Here is a 26085-nt window from a genome sequence, read left to right as displayed (position 1 = left end):
TATGCACGCTTCTCGCTAGATTATCGACGTCTTGTTTCTTCGGCTCCTGTTCCGACCAAGGCTGCACCGTCCCGTTCTCACGACCGACCTAATTGGGAATCCTATATCTGGACTGCTGCTTACATTTCTTTGTCTGTCTCCCCCGAGATTCCTTAGTCGCTATCAGTATTCCAACAGCGATCTCGCCTTATGAACAGGTTTCCCCTTGCCAGGGACGACCCCATCCCTTCCTAAACCGCTTGCACCGTACCAGTTCCGTGGCAGCCGCGCCTTCCGAAACGCGAAGAAACCCTATGGTGGACGAATGTCTCTGGAAGGTGCACGGTCTTTCGCATGTTTATGCGCATGAATCAATTTTTCGGCATCAAAACTGGCTGTGCAAGGTCGAACCTTACCTCCTGTATGGCACTGCTTCAATTGGAAATTCATATTTATCGATTAGAGACCGTGAAATGTTGAGGACTTGCAGAGTAAAATTCGTCATTCCCAGCTTTTCGAGCTGTGACATGCGCAAATGTTCTAGGGCTCAAATCTAATAGTTGTAGGGGTTTGCCCGAGACTTTGAATGAAGGCAGGCCGACCTCATGGTATTACTGCATCATTGGGTAGGTCGTTGCAAGTGTTCTAATGACATTATCTCTGGATTACACGAATTAGCACTGTAATCAAGAGTGTACATTCGAAAGCCGTGGGTTAAACGGTCGTAAATGATTTTCCGATACAACTTCCCGATCTTACTTGAAGCATTTCTCCACATATTTGCTGGACTTAAGATTGACCTGAAGATTTCTTCTCAGTTTATAGCTAAGTCGAGTTCAACTGATCGAAGTCGGTGTGAACTAGTGATTTCAACTCTGGAATCATGCATGGACGTTACTTATTTCGGACACATCCTCCTTTAATGTTACAATAACTTTTGGATGAAATTAAGGCACCAATTAATGAAAATAAAATCATCAGGGAAAACCGGATTTTGGCGCGACTTGTTGAGGCCATGACCATTTGTAGTGTGCTTACGCCCGCGAGCATATCATTTCAATTAATTATTATTGAGTGATTGCGAACACCAGTCATGTACATAACCTTCCACCCAACTCAAGGATGGTAGGAAGTTGTTTAGCCTTGTTTTAAAATCACCTCGTAGGATATTATACGATATATTTTCTTTAAGAATGTAATCGAGTTAATTCGGGCCAAACTTCTTATGCAACAAATATCAATATCCTCCTAGATAAATAGCAGTCGATAAAATACTGGACGATATTCATGATAATTATTGTTAATACTTCAAGATATTTGATGCTATAACGAAGTCATTGCTTCGTCATGAAAACTTACTATACGTACTTCCGATTTAGGTGTGAGCTCAATTAAAATTTTCCGTGGACTTTTATCAGTAAATAAAAACGCGAATCCACAAATTTTCTTCAAACATCTTAGCTGTTATTATTGGTATACATAAGCCGATGAAAAGTATGAAATGATCGCTGGAATAAAAATATTCGTTTTTCACTTAATTTTTATCTCTCTTCCTTCCTCTCTCGACTGGGGGTTTCGAGTGGTTCAACCCACCCTCTAAATATTTGGCACATTAAGTCTTAAGCGTTCTCCTTCAGATGATAAATAAGTTCGCCCTCAAAGCAGACGCTATGAAATATTTTTTGCTAATCCATTTAATTACACACTGTGTTGGATTATTACCAGAACGTGGGTTCAAAAATCTCACCCCTACAGCGATAGGCCAGGGCTGTACTGTACTTCTACGCTCGTCGCACTATAAGTGCTCGTTTTTAGCCGTATAAGGAACAATTCTTGGCCTCGTGGCCGTGAGAATTCGTGCGCAAACGCAAAATATTCGTCCTCGGAGCAAGCCGCGGGGGGACGGAAGGGAAATGGGGAAGGCTTAGCAAGAGAGGCCCCAGAAGGGTTTACGAAGGAGAATGAACGTGTATGGGGTGAGAATGGATGGCCGTCTGCTCTACTCTGAGAGGTCTCCCCCACCCCTTCGGCAATGGACCAGAGAAAGAGGGACCCCGTATCTTGCGAATCGGCTCACATGACCGACTCATCTTGAACCCGGTTCACGCTCACGAATGGGAAGAAATGAAAACTTGTTCGCATCAAATTAGTCTATTATCTACATCAACACAATACCCTGCGAGCTACCTCTAATGTGTTTGGCAGGTGCTGACCAATCACCTACATAGAGCATGCAAAAGGACCCCCACATGCACACCGCGCGGTCATAGAAATATTATGCATACCTACTAGCAAAATTATGAATATTGTGACCCCATTGAAATAAACGCTTGCAATTATACACGAGTATAAAATTTATTCCGACCTAGGTTTCAACATTACTACATCATCTCCTGGAAGATTGATGATATACGTTGGTGATTAAGGTAGGAATACATTTTATAATCGTGGAACATTGTAAATTCTTATTTCAATACAGAAAAATTCCTCTTCGTCACGCTTGTATCTTCGGATTTTATTATCATGACCCTGACAAGTTCGCAAAAGAAATATATTCTTAATTTCGTAAATAAATGATTAAATCTGGATTTAATGTGGCCTGAACGAGAGAACGGAACGAGTTCCTAAAAACCTCGTCATAGCTCTCTATGCTGCTGAAGAATGACGCGAGATTATGATGATGAGCATGTTAAGTAGTTGTAATTTAAAAGTAAATGTGGGAAGTAAATGAATTTAAGCCGCTAAGTGTCTGGAAAAAAAGGATTAGGGCTACAAATCATCTTAACCCTTTCAGCCATTAAAATGGACATGATCTTAAGGAGATTTTAGCCCTCCCTATGCGTTCGCCCGTCCATAATTATGGACGTAGGTCACAAAATTTATTACGTGAAAAATGACCAAACCTTTTGCCAAAAGAATTCTCGAGACCAACACTGAAATTAAATGGTTAAAAATAACATAATATTCATCAAAATGAAGAGAAAAAAATTCTGCCTGAAAGGGTTGAAGAACCGTTGTCAGATTTGACGGGGGAAATTCTTTTTCCGCTCCCCGCATTCGACTCGCAGCGCGTGAAGCATGGAGCTGCGGGGAGCGACCTCTTACTGCGAGTGCTCGTGTCCCCTGTGTGTCGCCAGTGCAGACTAGGCAATGGGAGGCAGGAGATTAGAAGAGAGATGCGGAGGGAAGCTGCGTAGTGGGAGGAGATAAGAGACTCCGTAACCCCACTCTTTCACACGCGCAACGAGCGAGCACATTCGGGTCTGGTGGACTTCAAAGTGCTTGCGGGTAGGCTCGTCGGCCGGGGTTGATACGCTCACAATTAATTGTTATCAAAGATATGGTTTGGCTGCAATCGAATCAACTACATAACGCTAGTAGTTGTACTTCTACTTAACTCTTACCGTGCTGACCTTAGTACTGTAAATCTGTACTCCAGTGCTGGCCATTTTCAATACTTTTGTATTATTTCTTAAAAATCAACCTTCGATGCGAGGTTGGTATCATTTTAGAGATTGAATTTTGCTTTTTTTAAAATTTTTTTTGTTTGGAGGTTAGATTTATTGGTTTACCGCTTTGTTAAAAAAAATGGCAAACTTCGATTTTTCAAAAGATAGATATTGCGCTCGTAGCAAAAAAAGAGAGTTAAAGGGTGCGTCGACGGCAATGGTCATTTTGCTCCACCTATGTCGAGAAATTCATGTAAAATTATTTATTTACAAAAGATGACAAGTATTCATGAAATTAACATTATTTTTGCTACCTTCTAATATCGGCGTCATACGTTTTTGCCTGTGCCTTTCAGGGTGAATTAAATCGTGCATACCTTTAGCTAAGGAAGTGTTCATGAGTAGGAAACAGCAAGTAAGTGGATGGTAGCGTAGAAATGTTAAGAAAAGGCTAGTGAAGAGTATGGTCTGTTCATCATTCCTCGTACCTTTCCCTTTCTGTGTGTCCCAACCTCTTCATTCTACTCTACACTCACATGTAGAATACCTCCGATCTCTTTTCGACCTCCTTTCTCAGCATCTACGTTTCCGTTACTCACCGTTCTACGCTACAATCCAGATCGGACTTTTCACTCGCCTTTTCTTACACACTTGCTCAACGATTCTCCCTTCAGTTCTTTACTATTCATACATGCATCCACAGCTAAAGGTAGGTTGGATTTTAGTCATGTGTTGCACCGAAGACGTAAGTTATTTTGGTTCCTTATATTACGGATTAATTTCAATTGTTTGAAGACATATTAGGCCCAAAATAGGTGAAAATGGATACGTTTCAAGTCTTCTATTCCTATACATCAGTTCTATAATGAAGAATGTCTCTATAAAGTGTTCTCAGGCTGACTGTGGTGGGAGTTAAACATATTACCTAGTACTTAAAAGAGGCTGGAAATTTTCCAAAAAATAATTTCTACATCGAAGGATAATTTAATAAATTTAATTATCTTGTGGAAGATGAAAGTTTCCTTTGTTAATACGGTAACTATTAACGACCTCCTCCTGATTTAGCCAGAAAACATACCCTTTATTCGTAATGCGAGGTAGAAATCCAGGCAGAACTTTTCCTCAAATCCCCACTCAGGAAATGAAAGAACAAAGTCTCGTTACGACTACTCATAGCCATCCTTTCTTTATTATGTACCGACTGAAAACGTGTTGGTCTGCATCGACGATTTTTGCCCAGGTAGTGTGTCCCCATAAAGCCGGCAGATGTGACTTAGGAGTTACTTGTTGTGTCCCGAAAACCAGACTCACAGCCTCCCATACCAGTGCCGTAAGACCGCTTTCATTGTTGAACCCTTCTTCTTCCCCCCGCCTCACCTCGGCAAGCCTCCTGGCACCTTAATTTTTTCTTCAAACATGCATACGTGCGCTATCATTGTTAAGTTTGGTACGCGCCTGTCCCATTCTGTCCGGCGAAATGCGTAGCTTCTCCCCCATAGAGAGCTGCACCAGCCGGCCGTGTAATCTTAGTGGGGAATATGCATGCTGTGCTAAGGGAATTTGAGGGATGCTAGCGGAGCCAGCTCTACTTCAGTCACTCCAATGAAAACTGTGTTGCTATCGCGGAGAGTAATAGAACTGCACTGCTGTATGAAATCTCGGACAGCCGCGTGACTTGTGCAGTACCTTTAAGATTACAGCGAAAAATGCGCAAAAATAAACAACCAATATAGTGAGTAAAGAGAGCATTTAGGGAAACATTGTATGCAGTTGAACCTGGATTACGGGAAATTTTGACGAATAGTAGTGTTACTTAAAGAAAAAAAAAACAGCTTCGCGTAAAGCATTCTTTATTTCCGTCATTTACTTATCAACTTTTCAACAGGATAACCGAAAATATATGTCGAAATTTCATGATGAAGATAAATTAGATACAGTTAGTATCTTACTGGGATTGAAAAAATCTTGGATTGAAGTAATTAAAAAAGTAACCTTCAACGTTAAAGTTGCTGCGTGTATATCTAAGCAACGTACCTCTTAACTTTGTGCAAACTTGAATTTTGTCTAGGAATTTCCGCTGTTCTTTATCATTCCACTATTCCCGTTTTACAAGTTCTCAAGAAATCCTCGTGATGCCACGTCGTATTTATCTTCGTCAATCCAAACTCTCGGCTTTCCTCGCGGCCTTAATTGTTATTGCTTTAAACTTTAGTTTAGTTAAATGTGATTTAAATGTATGGAGCTACTTTTTTCAGAAAAGTTATATTAATACCTATTTTTAAAAACTTTTTCGGTGTTTTTCATTCAAGCAGTACATTATTATTGGTGATCATAATCTGTGGTTTCACGTGTATTGAAGTTCCTAGTTTGGTTGTAATTATAGTGTGGTAGTCGTCGAACCAGCCTCCCTCCCCCCCATTTTCTGGCGAAAAACCCGGAGTGGTGGCAACCCTGGTCGCTGGCTGGGAGGGGAAATGGAAGCGGGGAGGCAAGACAGAAGAAAGGGAGGGGCGGAATTTGTCTGGATTGTAATGACGAAACGTGGGGCCCGTGAGCCACTTCGGGGTGGTCAGGAGACACGGAGAAAGAGAGAGAAAACGCGTGCGTCGCAGGATCACGACGAACGAGAGAGAAACAGCGGTCGTCAGGGAAACAAAAGACTAACGACCACCGCCTCCTCACCCCCCCCCCCCCAAATGGCGATTTCTTTTATGGGCGCGAGCAGCCACACACGATCACACACACATAGGCCTTGGTTTCGGTGAAATCCAGGGCAACTCGTCTGGCCCGGGTCGGTTTTGGGTTCCTCGGCAAAAACCCGACAAAAAGAACGGGTCTGGACCCGAAGTTTTTTTTTTAATTCTTTTAACAACCGGAATCACCAGGGGGTTGCCTAACAGCGGCTACACACATCTTGAGACATCCCTTCCAGTGTATCTCCCCTTTTTGAAACTGCTCATTATTATGATTATTTATTTTTTTCCTCGCCGCCCGCCAGTTTCCATCGGTTTTATTGGTGTTCGACCGGAGGAGAGTTGTAAAAGATAAAAATTTACATCCCTTTTTTGGATTGGTGTTGAGATTTCAAAATAAAAGGATTGGCAGATAAGTCCCGAGGGAAGGCTGTTGGTTTCGATCAAATGAGAACGAAGTAGGTGCCAATTATGCCAATTATTTTGAAGGCTCTTTACACCCTCCGAGTTCACTTCGAAGTGACGTTCATGCATGCATTGTAGGGAAAATCCTCGAAAAGTGACAGGATTAACCTGAATCACGATTTAATATTTATTTTCCATTGCGTCTCGAAAAATTTCCTCTGTTTGGCACGGTTTTTGAGCCAGTTGGCTGTGAAATGAATCCTGATATATCGTGTCTCGATTTACCTATCATGAAAAGCAGTAGATCCTCCTTGAACTAATGCGAAAAATGGGCTGTTGAAAGTACAAATGGTGAGAATAAAGTAAAGGGAAATGTCTCGCTCAAATTAATAAGGTTCTAACGGACACTAAGATGAACGTAAATACTTTTTGGTAAAACCCCTGTATGAAGGGTGATCAAAATGAAAAAATGGCTTTCACTAGCTGGAAAAAAACTAGAAATCCATTAATAGGAAATAATACAGTTTCTGTTGGTAATGAATAAACTCATTTTTGAGTTTATATTCAACCCAATTTCGTCATAAGTTGAATAAAACTTGATGTCAAAATAATTTTTTCTCGCAATGAAATGGCTCCTGTTAACATTCCTGTACTAATGCGCTGTTATTGTCCTCGTATTGAGGCAAGCAACATTGACTATACGCCAGAGGAGGACCCTAGGTAATTTCAGAAAAACAGAGCAATTACGGGAGGAATGTAATGGAGACAAGCAATTGAAGGAAAATCCCTTCGATGAAGACGCAGACTTGAACACTCGCTACAGATGGAGGAGAATCTAAGGAAAAAGATTGTCTTAGGACTGAAGGAACTAGCTTTGCAATGGGAGAAATGGACAGTTACAGTAGACCATCTTACGGAACTTGTAGTATTATAGTATTTAAAACTACTATCCTTATTGCTCCTTCCCTCTAAATCGTAGCCTTCCCCCACTTCACAAGGAAATAAAAACCTGGCACGAAATATTTTTGCTTACTTATTTGGCATGGCAAATGAAACAATAAACTTTGTTAGGTTCATTAATATATTTTTTTTTAATCACGAACCGGGTTTCAAAGCATAAGTTACATCGTCATGTGTGTGACTATGTTATGGAACCCGAGTCGTGCTTTTTCAAATATATTAGTTAACCTAACAAAGTTTAATCTTTCATTTTTCATAAAGGAAAAGTTTCACAGAATTAAGTCTGAAATAATCGGTTGTATTGATTTAGAATGTTTTACGAGCGGAAACTCCACGAAGTATGGCGTTTAACCATTAATTTCATGGTAGCACCGTGCATGTGAGTAGCCTAAACCCCTAAGGCAGCGATCGTGTGGTCTGAACGTCCGGATGCAACCGTGGACCCCCACGGGATGCTGCGTCAGGATAGAGAGAGAGAGGAAGATGAGGATCACCCAGAATTCGTCGTGGGCCTCCTCTGAGATCCATAAACACTATATCCCGTTTCCTCCTCCTCCATCACTTTCGTCGTCTTATGTCCCCCCTCCCCTCTCTCAATCTTCCCCACCCCTTCCCCCAATACTCTCGCCATGGGACCCCCTCCCCCTCTCGACCCACCCTCCCTCACTCGTGGGCCCCTATATCGTCTGCTCCCCCCCTCTATCCCCTCCCTCGTCCGTCTCCACCATTTCCTCTGACTCACGCCCACTTGCGGAGCGAAGGTCGCGAACACTCTCTCCTCTCTTCCTCTCCTTACACATACGTAGTCTCTATCCGCTCTCCCGCTGTGGAGGCACCCGAAGAGGTAGTTATGTGCTTAGTCCCCAACATTAAACGCCGAAAAACCCCATAATGTTCGTCTCTAATTTATTGGAGACAATTCAATATCGTTATTGTTTTAAAAATTGCCAATTATAGCTCTTGCCAATTCTCTTAAAATATTATTATTATCGTAATCAGTTACAATTTGGCAACTGGCCAGGTGGTAACATGTACATCCGAAAAAGAAAACAGAAAATATCCACTAAGTCACGTATAAACTAGACAGTGTACTAATTTTAAAAATTCAAGTAAAATTTCTAAAAAAATAAGTCACTTTTTCAGATTTTTCTTAAATATTTTTACATTGCCAGGAAAGGGCTCAAATAACTCTGCAGACAATCTGTTCCAATCTACAATTGTTTTATTGAGGTAGGAATATTTTTTAACATTCTATGCATAAGATCAAGCACGTTAGAAGTTCATGCCGATATTTGAGTCTCGACCCTTATTTCTTAAGTATTTGTATTCATTTAAAAATGTATCCAAAGAGAATCCCTACCACCTCTCTCGGATTATTTTTACGGGGGGACGGGGGACGGAATGTTGTTTGCTTACTCTAGAAAAATGCCTAGAACCGGCCCTGTGTGCCCCAACCCCTAAATCCGCAAATGCCTCCAACAATAAACATGGAAAAATTCCTTTATTATCGCCTTGAATTCATTGTAGACAAGTCAATATCAATATTGTTTTAAAACTTGCGAATTTTCATGCCAACATTTTGCATTTGTAACTTAATAGCATCAGGGTTTGAGAATTTTTAGAAACTAATGCATAGCTGAGCCCCACTCTACTTCTCCACCAAACTTTAACCTGTTTTCATTGAAATCTTTTGTACGTTGATGATAGGGCGATTTGACTCTGGAATTGCATTTATTAAAGTTCAGCTAAGCAATTAAGTTCGGGAGGAAAACGAATTTCCTATCTTACGTTGCCGGAAAAATATCGTCGTGCATGGAAATATAATACAGTTTAAGATGTTCTCCGTTTTCTCTTGTCCCTTGTAGCTCCCAACCTTACTCCTGTAAAAGCTGTGTAACTCACTCGTTGCAGTTTTTAACAAAGTATGCCACTTTCCTATGATTTTGATTAACAGGGACTTCATAAATCAGGGAATAAAAAAATCCATGAGGAAATTCAGGGAAGTGTCAGGGAGTGTCTATAGAAAAAGCTGTTGGGAAAATATAGATTACAATGAACGTCTGTGATCCTTTCAATGACCGATTCATCTCTTCCTAAATAAGATATATACATATATATTTCATCTTTTTGTATCTTTGTCAATTAATGTAATGGATAAAATTAATATCAATGTACACCAGAGAAAAATGAAATTGCTACTTACATTTATGATGGACCCTCACTTCTTTTTGATCCATCACCGTTTTCTCTTATCCTGAAGTAAAGAAGTATATCATAAAAATTAAACTACATATGCTAAAAATTTAATGAAATATTTACCTTAAAAAATGAAAATTGATTTGATTATAAAAATCCTCAAATTGAAGACTGCTATTTAAACCCATGAAAAGAAGTTGTCTGTACTAGCCAATTTACCTGGCTTAACCATTATTGCTGTGATGTCATGATATTTGTTGAACTTCCCAACATATTGCTAAATGGTATAATTTCCTCTAATTGCAGAGTACAAGTTCTCCACATACACGCCGAGCATGATAGCTTCAGCCAGTATTGCTGCTGCTTTGGATGGACTTGATTGGACATCTAAGACTGGTTGTTCACGATCCCAGCTTTTGGATACCCTTCATCGCATTACATCTATTGAACCGGTAAGTGGTTTCCTTAATTTCTCTTCTCAATTTTTGGTTAGACTATTCTAGAATCTATCGGGACATGTTTGTAGCCACACATAACAGTACAAATTGGGTACTTGAATGGCACTGGAGATTTCACACGCACTGGTTCACGCTGTCCATAATAGGTAAACAATGCTTGGCTCAATTGAAGTGTCATTACTACTAACTCTATTGAGTAGTAAAAAAATATGATGGGCAATTAAGAATTGAAGTGTGCTAACTTTTATGTTACCCTCACAAGTACATTTTGTAAGCTTTGATTTGCATGAGATACCCTGAACTGGAAGCATTTTTGATTTAAAAAATATTTTTAACTTTATAAATAGTCAGGCCAATTTCGATGCCTGTAATATTAAAAATAATCCTAGTCCTTTTAAGGAGTTCTATTGTAATTTATTTTTATATAAAGGCTGATTCTGGCATTTATATAAATATTTCCATAATTTTATTATTTTTCTTTTAAACTGAAGTCCTTGTCCAGTAGAAAGTAAATCATACCATTAATAATAACTTTGATTTGGATTGTGCCATGTGATTAATTTTCTCTATCTCTCATTATGTAGGACTACCTCCGTAGCTGTTTGGAGCAGATTGAAGAAATGGTGACTGAAACCATCAACAGCCGAAACATCTCGATACAGGGTGCAAACGGGTCCAGCTCTATGCAGACGCATTCCTCAGACCCAAACAATGCATCAGGCAAGGTGGCTGAACATGAGAAAGCGGGGACTCCGACAGACGTTCGTGATATTCACTTTTGACAGGCGTCTCTACTGGTGGATGAGGAGGCAGAAGGTGCAAGCGGAATTTGGATGGACACTCCCGTTGAGGGAGAAGGTGAAGAAAATGAGGAGCAGAAAAAAATGGAAGGAAAAATGTGGACTGAGAGATAGGAGGGAGGGGGAAGTGAGAAGAAAGATAATCAATGCAATAATAAGTGTGCTTGTGAGATGTGCAGAGGATATGAGTCATCGTTTGCTGCGAGAGCAGAGAGGAGGAATGTATGAATGGTTACGAGTGAGCTGTGTGGACATTGTCACTGATAAAGGTGCACATGTTTGCACTTGTAGTGTGTTAAAGAAAGGATAAATTCTACCTCACCACCATGTTGATTCGGAGTGACTTAAGAAAACAATGTGACTATTTAAAAAAGTGATTACAGTGTGGCGTACATTAATCACTGCTGTGAGGGTGCTCGATATATGCTGAGGGGGCAATTAAAGTTGTTTTCTGTTGGAAAAACTTTCTAGAAACCAAAAGGAGACAACGGAAACCCTTAGTTTGTGATCAAGTGGATTTGGTGAGATGCACAGATGCCAAACTTTTTTGTATCGACTAGAAAAAATTGAGCAGGTCAACACGTATATTGCTGTGCATTTCACCAAAGTGTTTCTCGTTTGCCGATGGCGAACAGTCAATTTTTGTCTTGTGGTTTTGAACCATTCCATTCATTACATACATTATCTTTCGCGATCGAAGGGGCAAGGTTCAAGAATTACTCATGCCATACCTATTTAGACTGAGATAAGCTGTGGTGAGATATGTTGCTGAGAAAGCAAGGATCATTAAGTCACCCTGTTGCCACAGATGATGTCATTAATCAAATTCACTGGCAAAGGTTGGTAGGAGATGACCCATTATGCATTTGGGGAAAGCTATAATTTACGCTTGAAGACATGGACTTCCATTTTTTAAGAATCTTAGTCAAATAAAGTAAAGTCATTCTTTGTAAATATAAAAAAATAATTGGTTCTTTCTGTTAGTCCTTAGGGGCATTAGGTTCCTAATACCCGCAGAAGCCAACTATGTGTTCATATTTCCAGTAAAAAAAGAAAAAAGTCTTAGGAATGTATGCGTTTAGTAGCCAACTACTCTTGGTTTCTGTGAAAGAAATTTTTTTCTTAGATAGTTGAAAAGCAGGGATTCGCTAACCTATTTATCAATGGGAAATGGTTGCAGTAAGCAGTTCTTTACCAGGGGAATTTTATCAACATGAGGCAACCATTGAATTGTGATGTTTTATAGATGTTGAGATCTAATTATTCCTGAAAATATGTAAATAAATAATATTTAAGAGGTTTCAGTTTTTTGCTGAAAGTCTTTAGAATGGGACTCAAGTTGTTGCTACTTCGGGCTTCTATACTCTCTATTATGGATATAAATATTTGTACTTAAATATAAAGATGGCTCAGCATTATGGTAGAAAAAAGTTGTAATTAGGAATACATACATTGACGAGTATCTAAAATTGAGGGCATTAGAGGAAAATTGCCTGAAAAACTTTTGGTGCTTAATTTTCACATTCTTTAGCTGAAAGTGAATTACTGGTTGCTGCCGCAGTCAGCAAAATATAAAGTAAGCTTTGCCATAACGTGCCATGGTGTAGATTATTGAAGATCACCAGTTATAAGTCATTGCATTAGGATTTTCAGAAACTTATGCTTAATTTGGTGCTTCAAAATAAATTTTCACTGTCCTGGGTAAACATTTGCTACAGAGGGAAGATTTCCTTTTGTGACATATAGAGAGGAGAGAGTATTATTTCTCATTGTGTGAAAGCTCTGCCAACTGGGAGAATAATTTATACAGGGCTTAAAAAAGCCCACAGATCACACTTTTCTTCATCCTAACATAGAGTACAATCATTTCTAGTTTTTCCCCCTTCTGAAATGTACAGAATCACTTGATGGAATAAAAGATTTATATATAAATATATATATTTACACTGGTGCAGATGTTTGGAACAATGCATTTCTGAGTCTTTGTAACTGTTATGACTGAATTTTAAGAAAGGAGTTTTTTTTTATTTCTTTATACGAAGACATTCTATAATAGCGACACAGAGTACATTTTAATTTCATTTAACAATTCGAACACAAAGGTTGTGTGCATTATTGTATCCATTGTTGCAAATTTTGTAGTTTCCTTCAGCTAATCAAAACAGCTGCTGGATTACCATGTTGTGTGTAACCTATTTTCTTGCAAAACTCATTGAATAGATTTCTTTTTTAAAACTGGTGCATTTCCACCTTCATACAGAAGTATCATTAAGGTTACTTTAATTTGCTTATACATGTATGGTTTCGATTTTTTTCTATTTTGAATGAAGCAACCATGATGAAGTTGCTTCATTGCTTAAAATTCCATAAAGATTATGCATTGCTAAGTTAATTGTTAGAATTTTGCCTCAATATCAAGTGTCTGCCTAATTCACTGTACCGTTTATAAATGAACAAGGTTATACCATATAAAATATCATGCAACTGTTATGTACTGATTCCGTAAATGCTGTGTGAGTGGCAGTTTGCCACATTCGCCCTCAAGGTTGTCTTCACTGTTTTAACTTATGCAATAGACTTGAAAAAATCACAACACATGATACCTCAGCACAAACAAGTTATAGCTCCACTATGTGGAGTGACAACTTTTTCCTGTTTCTACTGTAAATTTTATGTATTGAATGAATGCGGTACTCTGAAAAAGTTAAACAGAAATTAAAGTGTTGTAGAAACTATGTTTGTACAATATAAATAAAAGAGAAAATTGATTAATCCTATTTTTCATTTGTTTATATCCCCTACTCCTAATATCCTTATCTCCATCCAAATACATACCATGTGAATTGCAATTTTAGGCTGAGGCTAGAAACTAAATGGTTAATGATTCCATAGATAGATTCCTGAGAAATGTGAGAAGCACCGAACCCTGTGCCTATAGTATGACACACCTCCAAAATCCCCACTTGGATAACAGGAAAACGGAACAAGCAAAATCAGAGAAAACTTGTAAGAAAACCAATTTGGATTAAGGAAGGAATGAGGGACAAGGGAAGCAATTCTATTCCTGAGATTACTAGTTGAGAAAATGATCCATGCTGTCAAACACAAAGGTGTTGTATGTAGCCTTCGCGGACTTGGAAAAGGCATTCTATATCATCAAATAGAATAAGACGTTCAATATGATGGAGAAACTTGGACTAATCTACAATGGCTAAATAATAATACACCATCTCTACAGGGACTAAGTGGCCAATACATGTACTGTGGCTCTACTGAATGTAGGACTATTTAAAAAAATTTATTACAATTTGTAAAAGGAAGAAAATAATTGAATCACCAGGATATGAAAATTATTTTTCCATAATTAACAGAAAATTTTCTTGCAGTCCATGAGTAAATAATTATAAAATTTGGTTTTCTCAAAGATGTAATTTTTCATATTTATTTTTATCAACCAAGAATTTAATCCATTCTAGTCATGTTTCTCAAATCAAGCGATAGTACATGTCACTCAACTATCAATAAAGCTGAAGTCACCCCAGGGATGGGTTAATGTCTTTACTTTCCATGGCACATTGATGGTATGGAATACCTGTCAGAGACAATGCATCGAGGTCTGATATGTGGCTTTTACACATGCATAAATTATTTTTGAACATTTTGTTACGCTGGTGTAATAAAAACTCTCATGGAGGAGCCACCTTTATACCAAGCATCTTTTAAATTATTCCAAAAATTACGGAGGGTACCCTCCTGGGGCCCTTCTTAATCTGCACTGAGACACACATTCAAAAAGGAGGAGGTAGAGAAAAGCATGTGCTAGAATCTATATAAAATAAATCACATAGATTACTTATCAAGAGACAAATGATAATTTTAATAAAAATGGATTGGACATGACATAAATACCTTGATTACCCATCAATTGATCAACCATTTGTTAAATTATCTGAAAATTACTTTCCATGCCACTTCCTTCAAAAACTCTCCATTATATAACCTTTTGTAGCATCCAGCAGCCATTGCTACCTGTGAGCCGGCACGTAGGCATGCTAGTCCAAAGTGCAAGTCTACGAGATGACCCACTCGTGATCAGCGGATGTCGGTCCAGGGGAAGAGGGTTTTTTAGACCTTCCCTTGGGGAAGATTAAAAGGGTATGCCTAGCTTGGCTCGTGGCTGAGTTTTGGCGTGGCGACTGGCTGAGCTGGATCGGCCGGGAGGCTGGGGACATATTTGTTTATTCGTAAAGGGAATAAAGTCACTGCTTTATTTGTATTCAGCGTGACTCCTTTTATTTCCGGCACCAGATCCTTCCATTCGAGAGACGTTCGTATTGTCACTAATATCTCGTTCGAAGACGAGCCGGATACGACACTTTGCCACCTCAAAACAACAATTATTTCAATGGAATGGGTACCAATCATGCAGAATTATGCATTACACAGCCAAATTAGCAGCAGCAAAGTGGCAGTGAATATATTATGTATAAGCCTTTATAATTTATCTCTTTAGACTTTCACCTTCATTAGGATGGATAATTTTAGCTCTAATGCAATAATTAATATTTAAATGCAATGACTGTAAGGAAAAATATCAAACTTAGCTATATCTTCAACCTAGTATTTCACAAGCTTTTACATAATCATGAAATATTTCAGACTTACATCAACTAAAGGTGGACATAATTGCCAGCCTGGATGTGGTATCTGCGGTTCCTCACATGGCAACATAGCCTCCGCTATTGAAAATATTTTACCCTTACCCGATGAAACTTTTTTTTTACGGTAAAGTAACCTCCATTATTTTATGATCCATGGTTCAAGGATTGGGCTATCGGATCACCAGTGTCACTCTATATTATAGAAATTTTTCCCCACAGAGACAACCTGTTCAGAGCATCCTAATCTACAGAAAGGATAACAGAGGAAAGGCCACAAAGTGTACTATGAGCTCACACATACCGACCTACTAAATGGTATTATGTAGGTCAGTGGTACATGTATTGGGGGAGGAGGGTCTCCCTCAGGCCCATTCAGCCACCTCCCTCATATTCAAGCCCATTATATTTTACATTGGCTCGGGCAGGGGATGGTCAAATAGTGGTTGTGTGTATGCAAGGTGATCTTATCATGTGTATGGCATCATGGTGTATGGTGGCGTGTGCGACGTCTCCTAGTTAACTGGGGCCAACAAGGGACCCACTTTTCCCCATAGATGAACAAGTAACTCCCTCTCTCTGGGAAACCCCCACCCCTTTAAAGTGAGTACCCCTTCCAAGGGATACAAAAAGGCAGTGTGTGCACATCTCATGAGGAAGAACGCATTGAGAAAGAATACAGGAAGAAGGCATAGAGGAAGAAAGTGCGGCTGAATACGATAATCACGATTCTCCCATGTAAGGCAGAGTCTAACTGAAGGAGGGCATAACCGTTGGACATCGCTGAGGCGCAGAGAGTGAAGCTGATGTGAGCTGGCCTGTTACTTTGCCGCCAGGGACAACCCTAGCACCACAATTGTGGGGATCCACCCTGCGACTCCATTGATAGCTCCAACAATTCCTGCTTAAACGAAATCAGTAAGAAGGTTGCTGTTTGCGACCTGTCCAACATTCTGGTTATCCAGATACACTCTCACTTCCCTCGTCATGGAATCAGAATCTCTATTCCTTTTTGGCCCCTGTGCATTCTGTCCTCAATGAAATTTAGATAAAGTGCCAACAAAACTAGACAGTGAACTATTCTTGAGCCATCAAGAAAATTCATGTTAGGGTGCTTGTGAAAGTCAGCCCTAATTATGTATTTTTAGTATTCTGTAACTTGAATCATATTTGCGAGGGAAATCATATTTTATTTTCAGTTTTTTGTTTCATGTATATTTTTATTTCGCTTTGCTCGTCTGAATTTTCATCATCATACATTCATCCTCATCTTCATCAGGATATTTTTGTGAATTAAATCGAAACTTGAAGCTTGTACGTGATGGTAGGGCTCCATATTACCAATGACAGACGTGGCATGGGATGGTTGGAGTTCCCCTATTCATATCACGAATGTGACGCCCAGTTCTGTCACAATATATATGATGGGGTTTTATTGCATGCCACAGCCAGACCCTGGAGTATAATTCATTTGACTCCTTAAGGCTACTATACTTCATTTTAAATTTATTCTCCCTAATCAAAGACACAGGTAGTATAGAATATTTGAACGATGATATATGCCCCTCTTACATGGAGTGCAATCAATTATGAAACTGAGTAAAGCAATTTATTAGGAATTTCAAATCTAAATGTTATATGTACTCAGAGTTATTCTAACGTGGGATGCAATATCCACATGTTATGCACTTCTTTGCCCGCTCAATGTTAACCAAATCAAACGGCTAATATTATGAATTATTCTCTTGATGATCTCAATGAATATGTATGTCATTGAATCATCTTCAGGTGTTGATCATACTTTCGAGGAATCGAATCCCAAAATCATTTGATGGCCATTTCATATCTCCAATCCAACCAGGGCACTTTGTTAGTGAGAGATTAAACCTACTTTATTCGTTTTGCTCCTGAGTTATTCCGCTCTATTAAAATGATAAAAACAAATTCAACAAGTATGGACCAGTATTACATCAATAAAGGTAAGACTCCCTGTTGTTCAACCTATGCTCCTGAATATCTTCAGCTGCTCATAAAATAATTCAACATTTCCTAACCTCAGAAAATCAGCTCTTATGATTCTCATTAAGAAAACTTCCATTGTAAATTATGTCTGATTTCCATCCTATTTCTGTTCTCTGTGCTCTTTCCTCTTGAGCATCTGGTATACAAAGTGGCGCCAACTATATAGGGCCTGAGGGGGCCCGAGCCCCCTCAAAAATTCTTTATGGGTGTGAGGAAAAAGTGTGCCAGGCTTGTCGATTTTCCCCGGAGTGTCCAGATATCGAGATTCGAGTCATCAGGGTTCTAATGTTGATCATACGACTCTTTTAAAATGCTTAAAATACTTCAAACTCACAACTTATATAATTTCCCGGGGCAAGATCCCCGGTTTGGGCCCCCCAATATTTTTTGTAAGTCGGCGTCCCTGTGTATACGGTAAAGTGGTACTGAATCTTTTACAAACAAATACCCTTGATGAATATCAATCATGATTCCAAAAAGGCTAAACCAACCAAACAGCACTCATTACAATAACCGACCACATCAGATCATAAATTGACAAAAAAAGAGTCACTGCGATGGTACTTCTTGACTTTTCTGAAGCATTTGACTAAGTAAATCGTAGTACATTTCTCTCTTGATTAGAAAACATGAAATTTTCATAATATGCTCTGTTATGGTTTAAATGTCATCTCCTTTAGCCTCAGCATGATGTAAAAAATCCCTGATTGGAAGCTACCTGTATCTTCCTCCGCCTCTGTTTCATCTGGCATGTCACAGGCATGCCCCAAACTAGGGCATGGCACATGTCCCAGGCGGCAGATTTCAGCGGGCAGAAAAATTTGAAACTTTATTTTAAAAAATATTTAATTTTCAACAATAAATATTAATTTATAAATTGTTAAACACTAATATCAATAAAACTTCTTAATAGCAAAAACAAGGTGTGTAATGTCAACTACCAGATCTTAAAAAAGCTTCCGGATTATATTTTAGTGGTGGGGGGAGTAATGGGGTATGAGGAGATGGGGGCAGGAGTGGCAAACTGAACTTTGACCCCTGACAAAACTTCTAACATATGACTCCTAAAAACTATTTCCTAGGTGATAGTCCTGGCAACAGAGATTGATTTTTGGTCCGCTGCTCTTCTTGATCTTCATGATATACTTACCTCATGTGGTAACAAACTGCCATTATCACCTTCATGCAGACGATTTACAAATTTACTAACACTGTTATCCACATGAAATACTGAAGGGCAAGGAAGTAGTCAGCAAATATTTACAGCCGCTTCAATAGCTGTAGGGTAGGGGGGATTGCTTTGAGGATTTCACAATAACCATTGCAAATTGAATTGAGTTGAGACCAAGCCTTAACAGGAGTTTGGATTTAGGAAAATAAAGTCAACTAAGGATGTAATGGTGGAGATGAGGACATTATTAGAACAAAACATAGGATACTAACAGGAAAACCAAGATATTTGAATGCAGACGAGAGAAAGCAGAGGCCTATCCATGAGCAAAAAAAATCAAACACAGATGGGAGACTGGAAGGCCTCAGTCGTGGAAGGGAGGGATGGAAACGAAATAGATGAATTTACTTTGGAAAGTGGAATAAAAGGGAAGAGTAAGCAGCAGAATTTTTGAAGGAGAAACTAGATATTCATCGAAACACATGATTCAATCATCAAAAAGGGTAGAGGTACATGTGGGAGAGTCCAGAGGAGAAGAGGAGATACCAGATAGACTATCATGGTGAGACAGAGGTTTAGGAATGTTGTAAAAAACTCATGCATTAACAAACGATAGTCGTAAGATACATTATAACTAGGACAGTGGTGTGAATATAAAAACACAATAATGTAATTCACTTCATAAAAGAGAACAAAATATTGAAAAATCATGCATTTACAAAAGATTTCTTTGAAAATTGATGATTTTCGGTTATGTAAAATGTTCAAATTAGTCTAAAATACTCTATGAAGTACCCTCTTTTACAAAAAATTTCCCCCCTGGTTTAATGCCGTTGGCCATATTTATATTTTAGAGGCTTTGTTCAGTTGAAAATGTTGTTTGTACCACTGCTCTTCATGGGATTTAAAATTAGTTAATTTATACTATATTTCGTGCTACCTCAGTTCATTCAGTAACAGTAATACGCAATGTTTTTATTTTTTAATTTACATTTCTTTTTTGTGGTATGAATTTAGGCAAGACATTATTTTTGGAATGGGTATGCATAAAGTGTTTTAGTTGCATAAAAGTTAAACTGTTTCATATACCTAGGTTTACTCCAAGCTGTTTTTAATTTTGAATTGTCTATGTTTTCCCTGTGTAAAAATTCAAGCATAAATTTATAATGCTGTCAGCCATATATCTGTTTATTCCTATTTTCCGAACCTTACCTCATGCAAGAGGCTATCATTAAAATCGGGAAGGGGAGGGTGGCTTAAGTGAGGAGGGGCGCTCAATGGAGAGGTGCCTATATAGCGTAACTTTGGGCAAATCCAGCCCTGGCTGTAAAGGAATAAAAATAGAAACACTGTGTGTACTTAGGTGAAGTGAATCATAAAATACAACAGCTAGCTGTATTTTATGCCATGTATTAAAGCTTTCACTGAAGGAAGACCACACAGCAAAAATAGGATTAATTTCAAATTACATACATGATTAATTTTCTTAAAACATATCATTCAATCCTCATGTATGTCAATGACCTTTTCCATTACAACACCTCTAAATATCATACAACTAAGACAATAAAGCAAAGAGAAATATGAAATGATTCAAATCATTGAGACCTATACAATTGTAAAAGAGATGGATAAGAATTCATTAATTTCCGTATTCAACTAAGGCGCAAGGAATCTTTATGTAATCGAGCATGAATTGTGATCAAATGTGATTGCTGTTCAAATTTCAAGCATCTCATTGATTTTTAAATAAATTTTATCAAAAGAGCAAGAGATTAGATAAGAATTCCATTGTTCCCATTTATATTTTCCCTTAAAAAATTGATACCTCCACTGCACAGACGCTCAACATTCGTCCACTGAATCAAAACTGCTCATCTAGGAGCTTGACAATACGATTGCGCTCAGCTGGCAGTAGCTGAAGCACAATTCCAAGTTGATATCACTGTTTTAAATGCTACAGTTCCTCGCTGCTTTAGCTGTCTCTTGGGCGTTTCGCTGCCGAAGCACAATTGCTCACCTCCAATTCTCCAAGCTTTGGAGGTGAGCATTTGTGCTTCAGCTACTGCCAGCTGAGCCCATTCAAATAGTTGGGCTCCTAGATGAGCGGATTTAATTCGGTGGGCGATTGTTGAACGTTTGTGCAGTGGAGATACTATCGAAATGGTATTTGTAAACAAGATGTTACCACAGAAAAAACTTATTCGTTAGAAACAGCTTTTTACAAGAATTTTTTTTTGACCAGGTGTAAGAGGTTGGTTCCAAAATAAAAAATTGGTGTAAAAATTTTACAACTACTAAGACACCATGCTCACTCTCATTTCATAGAAAAGTTAAAGATATGAATATCCGCCAACCCATGCTTTCCACCAAGAATTTTCAGAACTTATGCATCCATAGCAAAAACATGAAGTACACATACAATTAGTATACTGCTGTAAAAAAAGGATTTTCTGTCAACAAATAAATAAACAAGAGAGAGCTTGAGGTCGTTGAGGTCTTATAATTTTTTGAAAAGTAGAAAAAACAAACTCTTCAATTTACTTGACATGCATGGAAAAAAGAGGATAGAGGAACTTTCTTGACGTAAACAAAACCATGTGCGTGAGGAAGGTTATCAAGGATTGAAGAATTATTTTATCATTAATAGAATACAGAAATAATGTAATACGCTTTGTTAATCTGCATATGACACAGATTGATTAATTTATTTTCATACCTGTTCATTATGGGATGATACGCCGGTATGAAAGAACTCAAACACTTCATCGATTTAACCAAATTCAATTACAATTCAATTCCCGCTTCAAACATAAATTAAGTTGTTCATTTGTTTATAGAAAAAGAAGGCAGTCAACACCGCGAAACGTAAACAAAACCATGTGCGTGAGGAAGGTCATCAAGGAGAGAAGAATTATTTTATCTTTTATAGGATAGAGACATAATCTTTGACAGAATAGAGAAATAATATAATACGTGTTGTTAATCTGCAGTCTTGTCCTTAAGCGAAATGGTTAGTGTGTTGTTCCACGAGACCGAAAATTGTGACAGTATGGTATTTCTTATTAGCAATAGTAGGTCCTTCATTTGAAATGTTATACTAATTTATGCTTAAAATTAAACAGGGTAAGAAGAATATTCAAGGCCAGAAGCTAGTTCATCCGAATAGCCGGAAGACTAAGTCATTAGTGAAAACTCTAAAAAAGTAAGTTTAACGGTTAAATGTCTGATAGTATTATTTGCTGTTAATTCCCGAGTGGGATGAGGATGAATTTATTTACGTGTTGTAATTACGTGATATACTCTCCATCTATTTTATTTTATAGGATAAGTAACAGGAAAAAGTCGAAGCATAATCATGAAATGAGACAGAATGTTCTCGGAGAGAAGATCCTTTGGTTCCGAGATAATTTGCCTTCACAGGAGAAACTTACACCACAAGCTACAATGGATATTATCGAGAAGTACGTTAAGTGTCGCTTTTTACATAAGCAGTAACGTTAAGCAGGTGCATGCCATTTGAGAACTGGTAGAATTGTTGGTTGAAGATTTTCTGTGGCATATTTTAAAGATAGGAAGTAAACGTGGCATCTGCGTACAAATGCAATTTTTATGGTGCTGAGCTGGCCACAGTTTTTCATCTGTTTCTGGAGAAAGGAGTACCAATTCAAAAACAAAAATCATTAGAAGGAATTGCAGTGTATTATTTGAATCGTCCATTTCTCAGTCTCTTTGTGATTGCTTTCATTAGTAGAATAAGTTCATTACTGTTGGATCGCTGGAGCAATGGGAATGCTAAAAAAATATTATTATAGCTTCCAAAATTTGTCATTTATGCGCGAATAAGTTTCTTGTGTTATTATTAAGTCATGGGTTTATCTGAAGGTAATCCATTTAACGAAATTTGATCCTTTAAACTCTATTCATTCACACTATGGAATTTAGTTGATGGCAAGTAACAAGTCTGTAGTACACCTCACCTTTATCAGTGTTTTGTATTAATATTTTATTCCCGTATAATTTTTGAAGGTACCTTCATCGTTTTGATGATGAGCTGGAAGTCATTTCAGCTAAACAGTCAATGGGAGGACATAGACAGAGGCAGCATGCTAGTAGGCAAGATGTTATCAATCACACTATCGAAAGAGAAAGAGAGGAATTTATGACCTGTGGAATTGGTAAGCTATGCTCATAATATTAGTTGCATAGTCTATATACTTAGCCACTAGTTTCTGTGGATGAGTTCCGTGATTCTTATAAGTTAAAGGTATTGTTTTCAAATTAGTCATTTAATGCATGGGGATTAGTGATGCAAGCTTGGACGTTAGATATGATTAAAGAAGCCTAGCCATTGCCATGAAGGTATTCACCTCTGTCAGTGGCATATAGAGCGTCCGATACCATGTTCGGGAAGAACCTCTCAGTTCCCAAAGTTATGGTTGACAGAGTAATGTAGCCGTTTTTTTCCTCCCTTGAAAGTTTGGAAAATATTTCAATGGTTATATTTTTTTAAACCTTTAAATGTCTTGATTTTTTTTAAAGAACCAATGTGTGCACTGTGGCATTCCTCTGTTTTTTGACACTTTCCCATTTATTTAAATGATTAGGTTAAATAAATGTTCCTCAAATTTATTTCCACCTTTTCTTTTGTGTTACTCATGAAGCTTGTGGATACTCCCACCCAAGAGAGGAAAACCATTTAAGGTGTGGTAATTATATTATATTTGTCATATGTGTACCTGAACAGTGTCAATCCAGAGGGGGGTAAGGGGGTCTACAGCACCAATTGGGTATTCAATTAACACTCGATAAAATGGTAATTTTGTTTGGACCTCCACTACTGCAGGGAGGTTATTCCACTGGCCCCCCACCTAATCTCCCCTTGTCCCCCTCCTGGACCCACCACTGTATCTGAAAATTATTCTCTAAGCCAACAAATGTGAAAATAACTCAACTCAGTGCTCCAAATAGCAATATAATCTCACCTTTTTGTCTGAATCAACAAATACTCACAGGTAGGAGGGGGTCTAACTATGATCTCTTCTGTTAGCTCTTTGTCTCCACTATATGGAAAATATTGTACATATGAGACTTATTCCACAGTCTTGTTGGCTCTATAGAAATGTTAATTCATGTTGCAGAAATTATATCTTCGAAAATGGTTTTTGATATATGTATATTTTTTTCAATCAAATTTGGCATTCAAAAGTTCCAGTCTTTGGACACTTTCATATCTTATTTAATTCATAAATTTTTTATTGGTTTATCCACTGCTGTCTCTTTGCTATGCCAATTTATTTATTTGCCTCAAAAAATGAATTGTGAATGTATCCTAAACATATTCCTTATCTTTATGTCGTCCGTATTTTTTTGAATTAGGTATTATTATTATAGTATTCTACCGATTAAGGTAGGTTTCCATGGAGTACTAAAGAAGTGATCTGGAAGCCTCCCTTTCAATCTACCCTCTAACACCATTTTCAACATTCCCTCCCGCAAAGCACTCCTCCCATCCATACCTTCTGTCTCCTCTGTATCTCATCTAAATGCTGCCACTCCTCAGCCAACCATATCCAGCCCTTCGTCGTTCCTTTTCCTTTCTGTCCATTTCACCTTCTCCATTATTCTCCATACCCACATCTTGAATGCCTCCAATCTTCTCTCGTCTTCTTTACTCAGTGTCCACGTTTCCACACCATCGAGAGCTACACTCCAGATCAAACACTTCACTAACCTTTTCTTTATAGTCTTACATAACGATCCTCTCAGAAGCTCCTTCCTGTTCATGAACTCCTTTGCTAGTGCAATTCGCTTCCTGATGTCCTTGCTACTGTGTCCGTTTTCCTCTAATGTGCTGGCCATATAGTTGAATTGCTCTACCTGCTCAAGTTTTTCCCCACCTACTTTTATCTTGAGTCTCACATTCTTAGCTCGCGATGCTTTACAAAACGGCATTACCAAAGTCTTCTTGTGATTAATCCTCATCCCATACTCCTCGCACCGCTTGTCTAATACATCCATTACAGCCTGCAGTCCCTTCGCTGACTGCCTAATCAGCACCTGATCATCCGCGAACCTTACCGATTGAAACATCATTTCTCCCACTTTCACTCCAGCTTCTAACTCGTTTCACACTTCTCTCAATAATGTATAAGTTTTGCATACATGGAACATCATTTGCCCTTTTATACAACTCTGTAATTTTCCTTTAATTTATGTATGGAATAGCCAGGATTTTGATATTGGAGGGGGGTTTACCAGAGATTTTGGGGCCCCTCTGGGGTGTATGGAAAACACCCTACGGCAAAGGGATGTCCGGAAATTTTTGATGTTGAAAATGCTATTTTTAGGATTCAAAAACAGTAATTTTGTATGAGTATTTATTAATACAAAGTTGTTTTTTCTTTTTGAGGCCACCTTACTCATTTTTGGTGCCTCTTTTAAAGGCTCAAGGGGGGGTTGTAACTGGGAAACCCCCTGTGGCTACGCCAATGCTTGGCTGTAACCACAATAAAAACAAATTTTGTAATATATAGGTACTTAGCAATTCATTATTGCATGTTATACATGGCGTTATCGTTCTCACTATCATGAAGAAACCATATTCTGAAATTCACTCATGTGCTCTGTTTGATATTGGAAAAATTATCCTGATATTGTTTTGATTTTTTTCACTTTGTAGAAGTTCCAAGCATGATGGATTCTGAGGGAATGAAGAAATTAGTTGAGTGGAATGGAGAACTCCGTTTTATTCAAAATCTAAAGTTAGCTCGTATTTCTCACAAAAATCTTTTGAAAGATGTGCCTCTAGAAGGAAATTCAACCTAACTGGATTTTTAGTTTAGTTGCTTCTGTGTATACTGTTTTATATTTAATAAAAATATTTTTTCCTATTTGTTAGCATTTTTTCTCATTTTGTTTGCACAATTACCTTGCATAAAATGCTATTAGGTGTTTGGAGTTGAGCATATTGTCATTTGAAATTCAAATGAGTGTATGCAAATTGTTCGGCCTCTTAAAAAAAATGGCTATAACCATAGAGTAAGTATATTTTTATATATATATACTTACTCTATGCTACAACGTAATTTTAGTTACTTTTATAAGGTGAGGTATTATACTGAAGTGCAAAGACTTGCTACAATAAAAAGGGTGGTTACAAATATGTCGCCCAAGAGTATTTATGCAGTGTATTAGTTTGACGTGCATATTTACTCTGGTGATTAATATTGACCTCTTAGTGTTTGTGAAAATCACCATAATTGTTGTATTATCACCTTATGGTTTCCTAATG

At 38.1% G+C, this 26085-nt stretch overlaps 2 protein-coding genes across 2 annotated transcripts in view; both read left to right on the top strand.

Annotated features, from left to right (window-relative positions):
- The window catches only part of LOC124162132 (G1/S-specific cyclin-D2-like), a 62544-nt gene extending 48832 nt beyond the window's left edge, over positions 1–13712 (top strand). The window contains exons 4-5 of the mRNA XM_046538552.1: positions 9989–10134; positions 10725–13712. Coding sequence (XP_046394508.1) covers positions 9989–10134; positions 10725–10922 — 344 coding nt within the window. The 3' untranslated portion in view covers positions 10923–13712. The remainder of the gene's footprint in view (positions 1–9988; positions 10135–10724) is intronic.
- Positions 13713–21642: 7930 nt separating this feature from the next.
- LOC124162095 (translation machinery-associated protein 16 homolog) lies at positions 21643–25684 on the top strand. Its single transcript, XM_046538477.1, has 5 exons — positions 21643–21804; positions 21917–21996; positions 22118–22255; positions 22821–22969; positions 25474–25684. The coding sequence occupies exons 1-5, from the start codon at positions 21802–21804 to the stop codon at positions 25617–25619; spliced, it is 516 nt and encodes a 171-aa protein (XP_046394433.1). The 5' UTR covers positions 21643–21801; the 3' UTR covers positions 25620–25684.
- The last annotated feature ends 401 nt before the right edge of the window (positions 25685–26085 follow it).

Source organism: Ischnura elegans, chromosome 7 (assembly GCF_921293095.1).
Source record: "Ischnura elegans chromosome 7, ioIscEleg1.1, whole genome shotgun sequence".
Lineage (NCBI taxonomy): Eukaryota > Metazoa > Arthropoda > Insecta > Odonata > Coenagrionidae > Ischnura > Ischnura elegans.
This window is presented reverse-complemented; position numbering and strand designations above follow the sequence as displayed.

Coding starts and splice junctions, on each gene's coding strand:
- LOC124162095 (XM_046538477.1), top strand. Junction 22,256..22,820: donor ACAATGGATATTATCGAGAA/GTACGTTAAGTG, acceptor TAATTTTTGAAG/GTACCTTCATCGTTTTGATG. Junction 22,970..25,473: donor ATTTATGACCTGTGGAATTG/GTAAGCTATGCT, acceptor TTCACTTTGTAG/AAGTTCCAAGCATGATGGAT.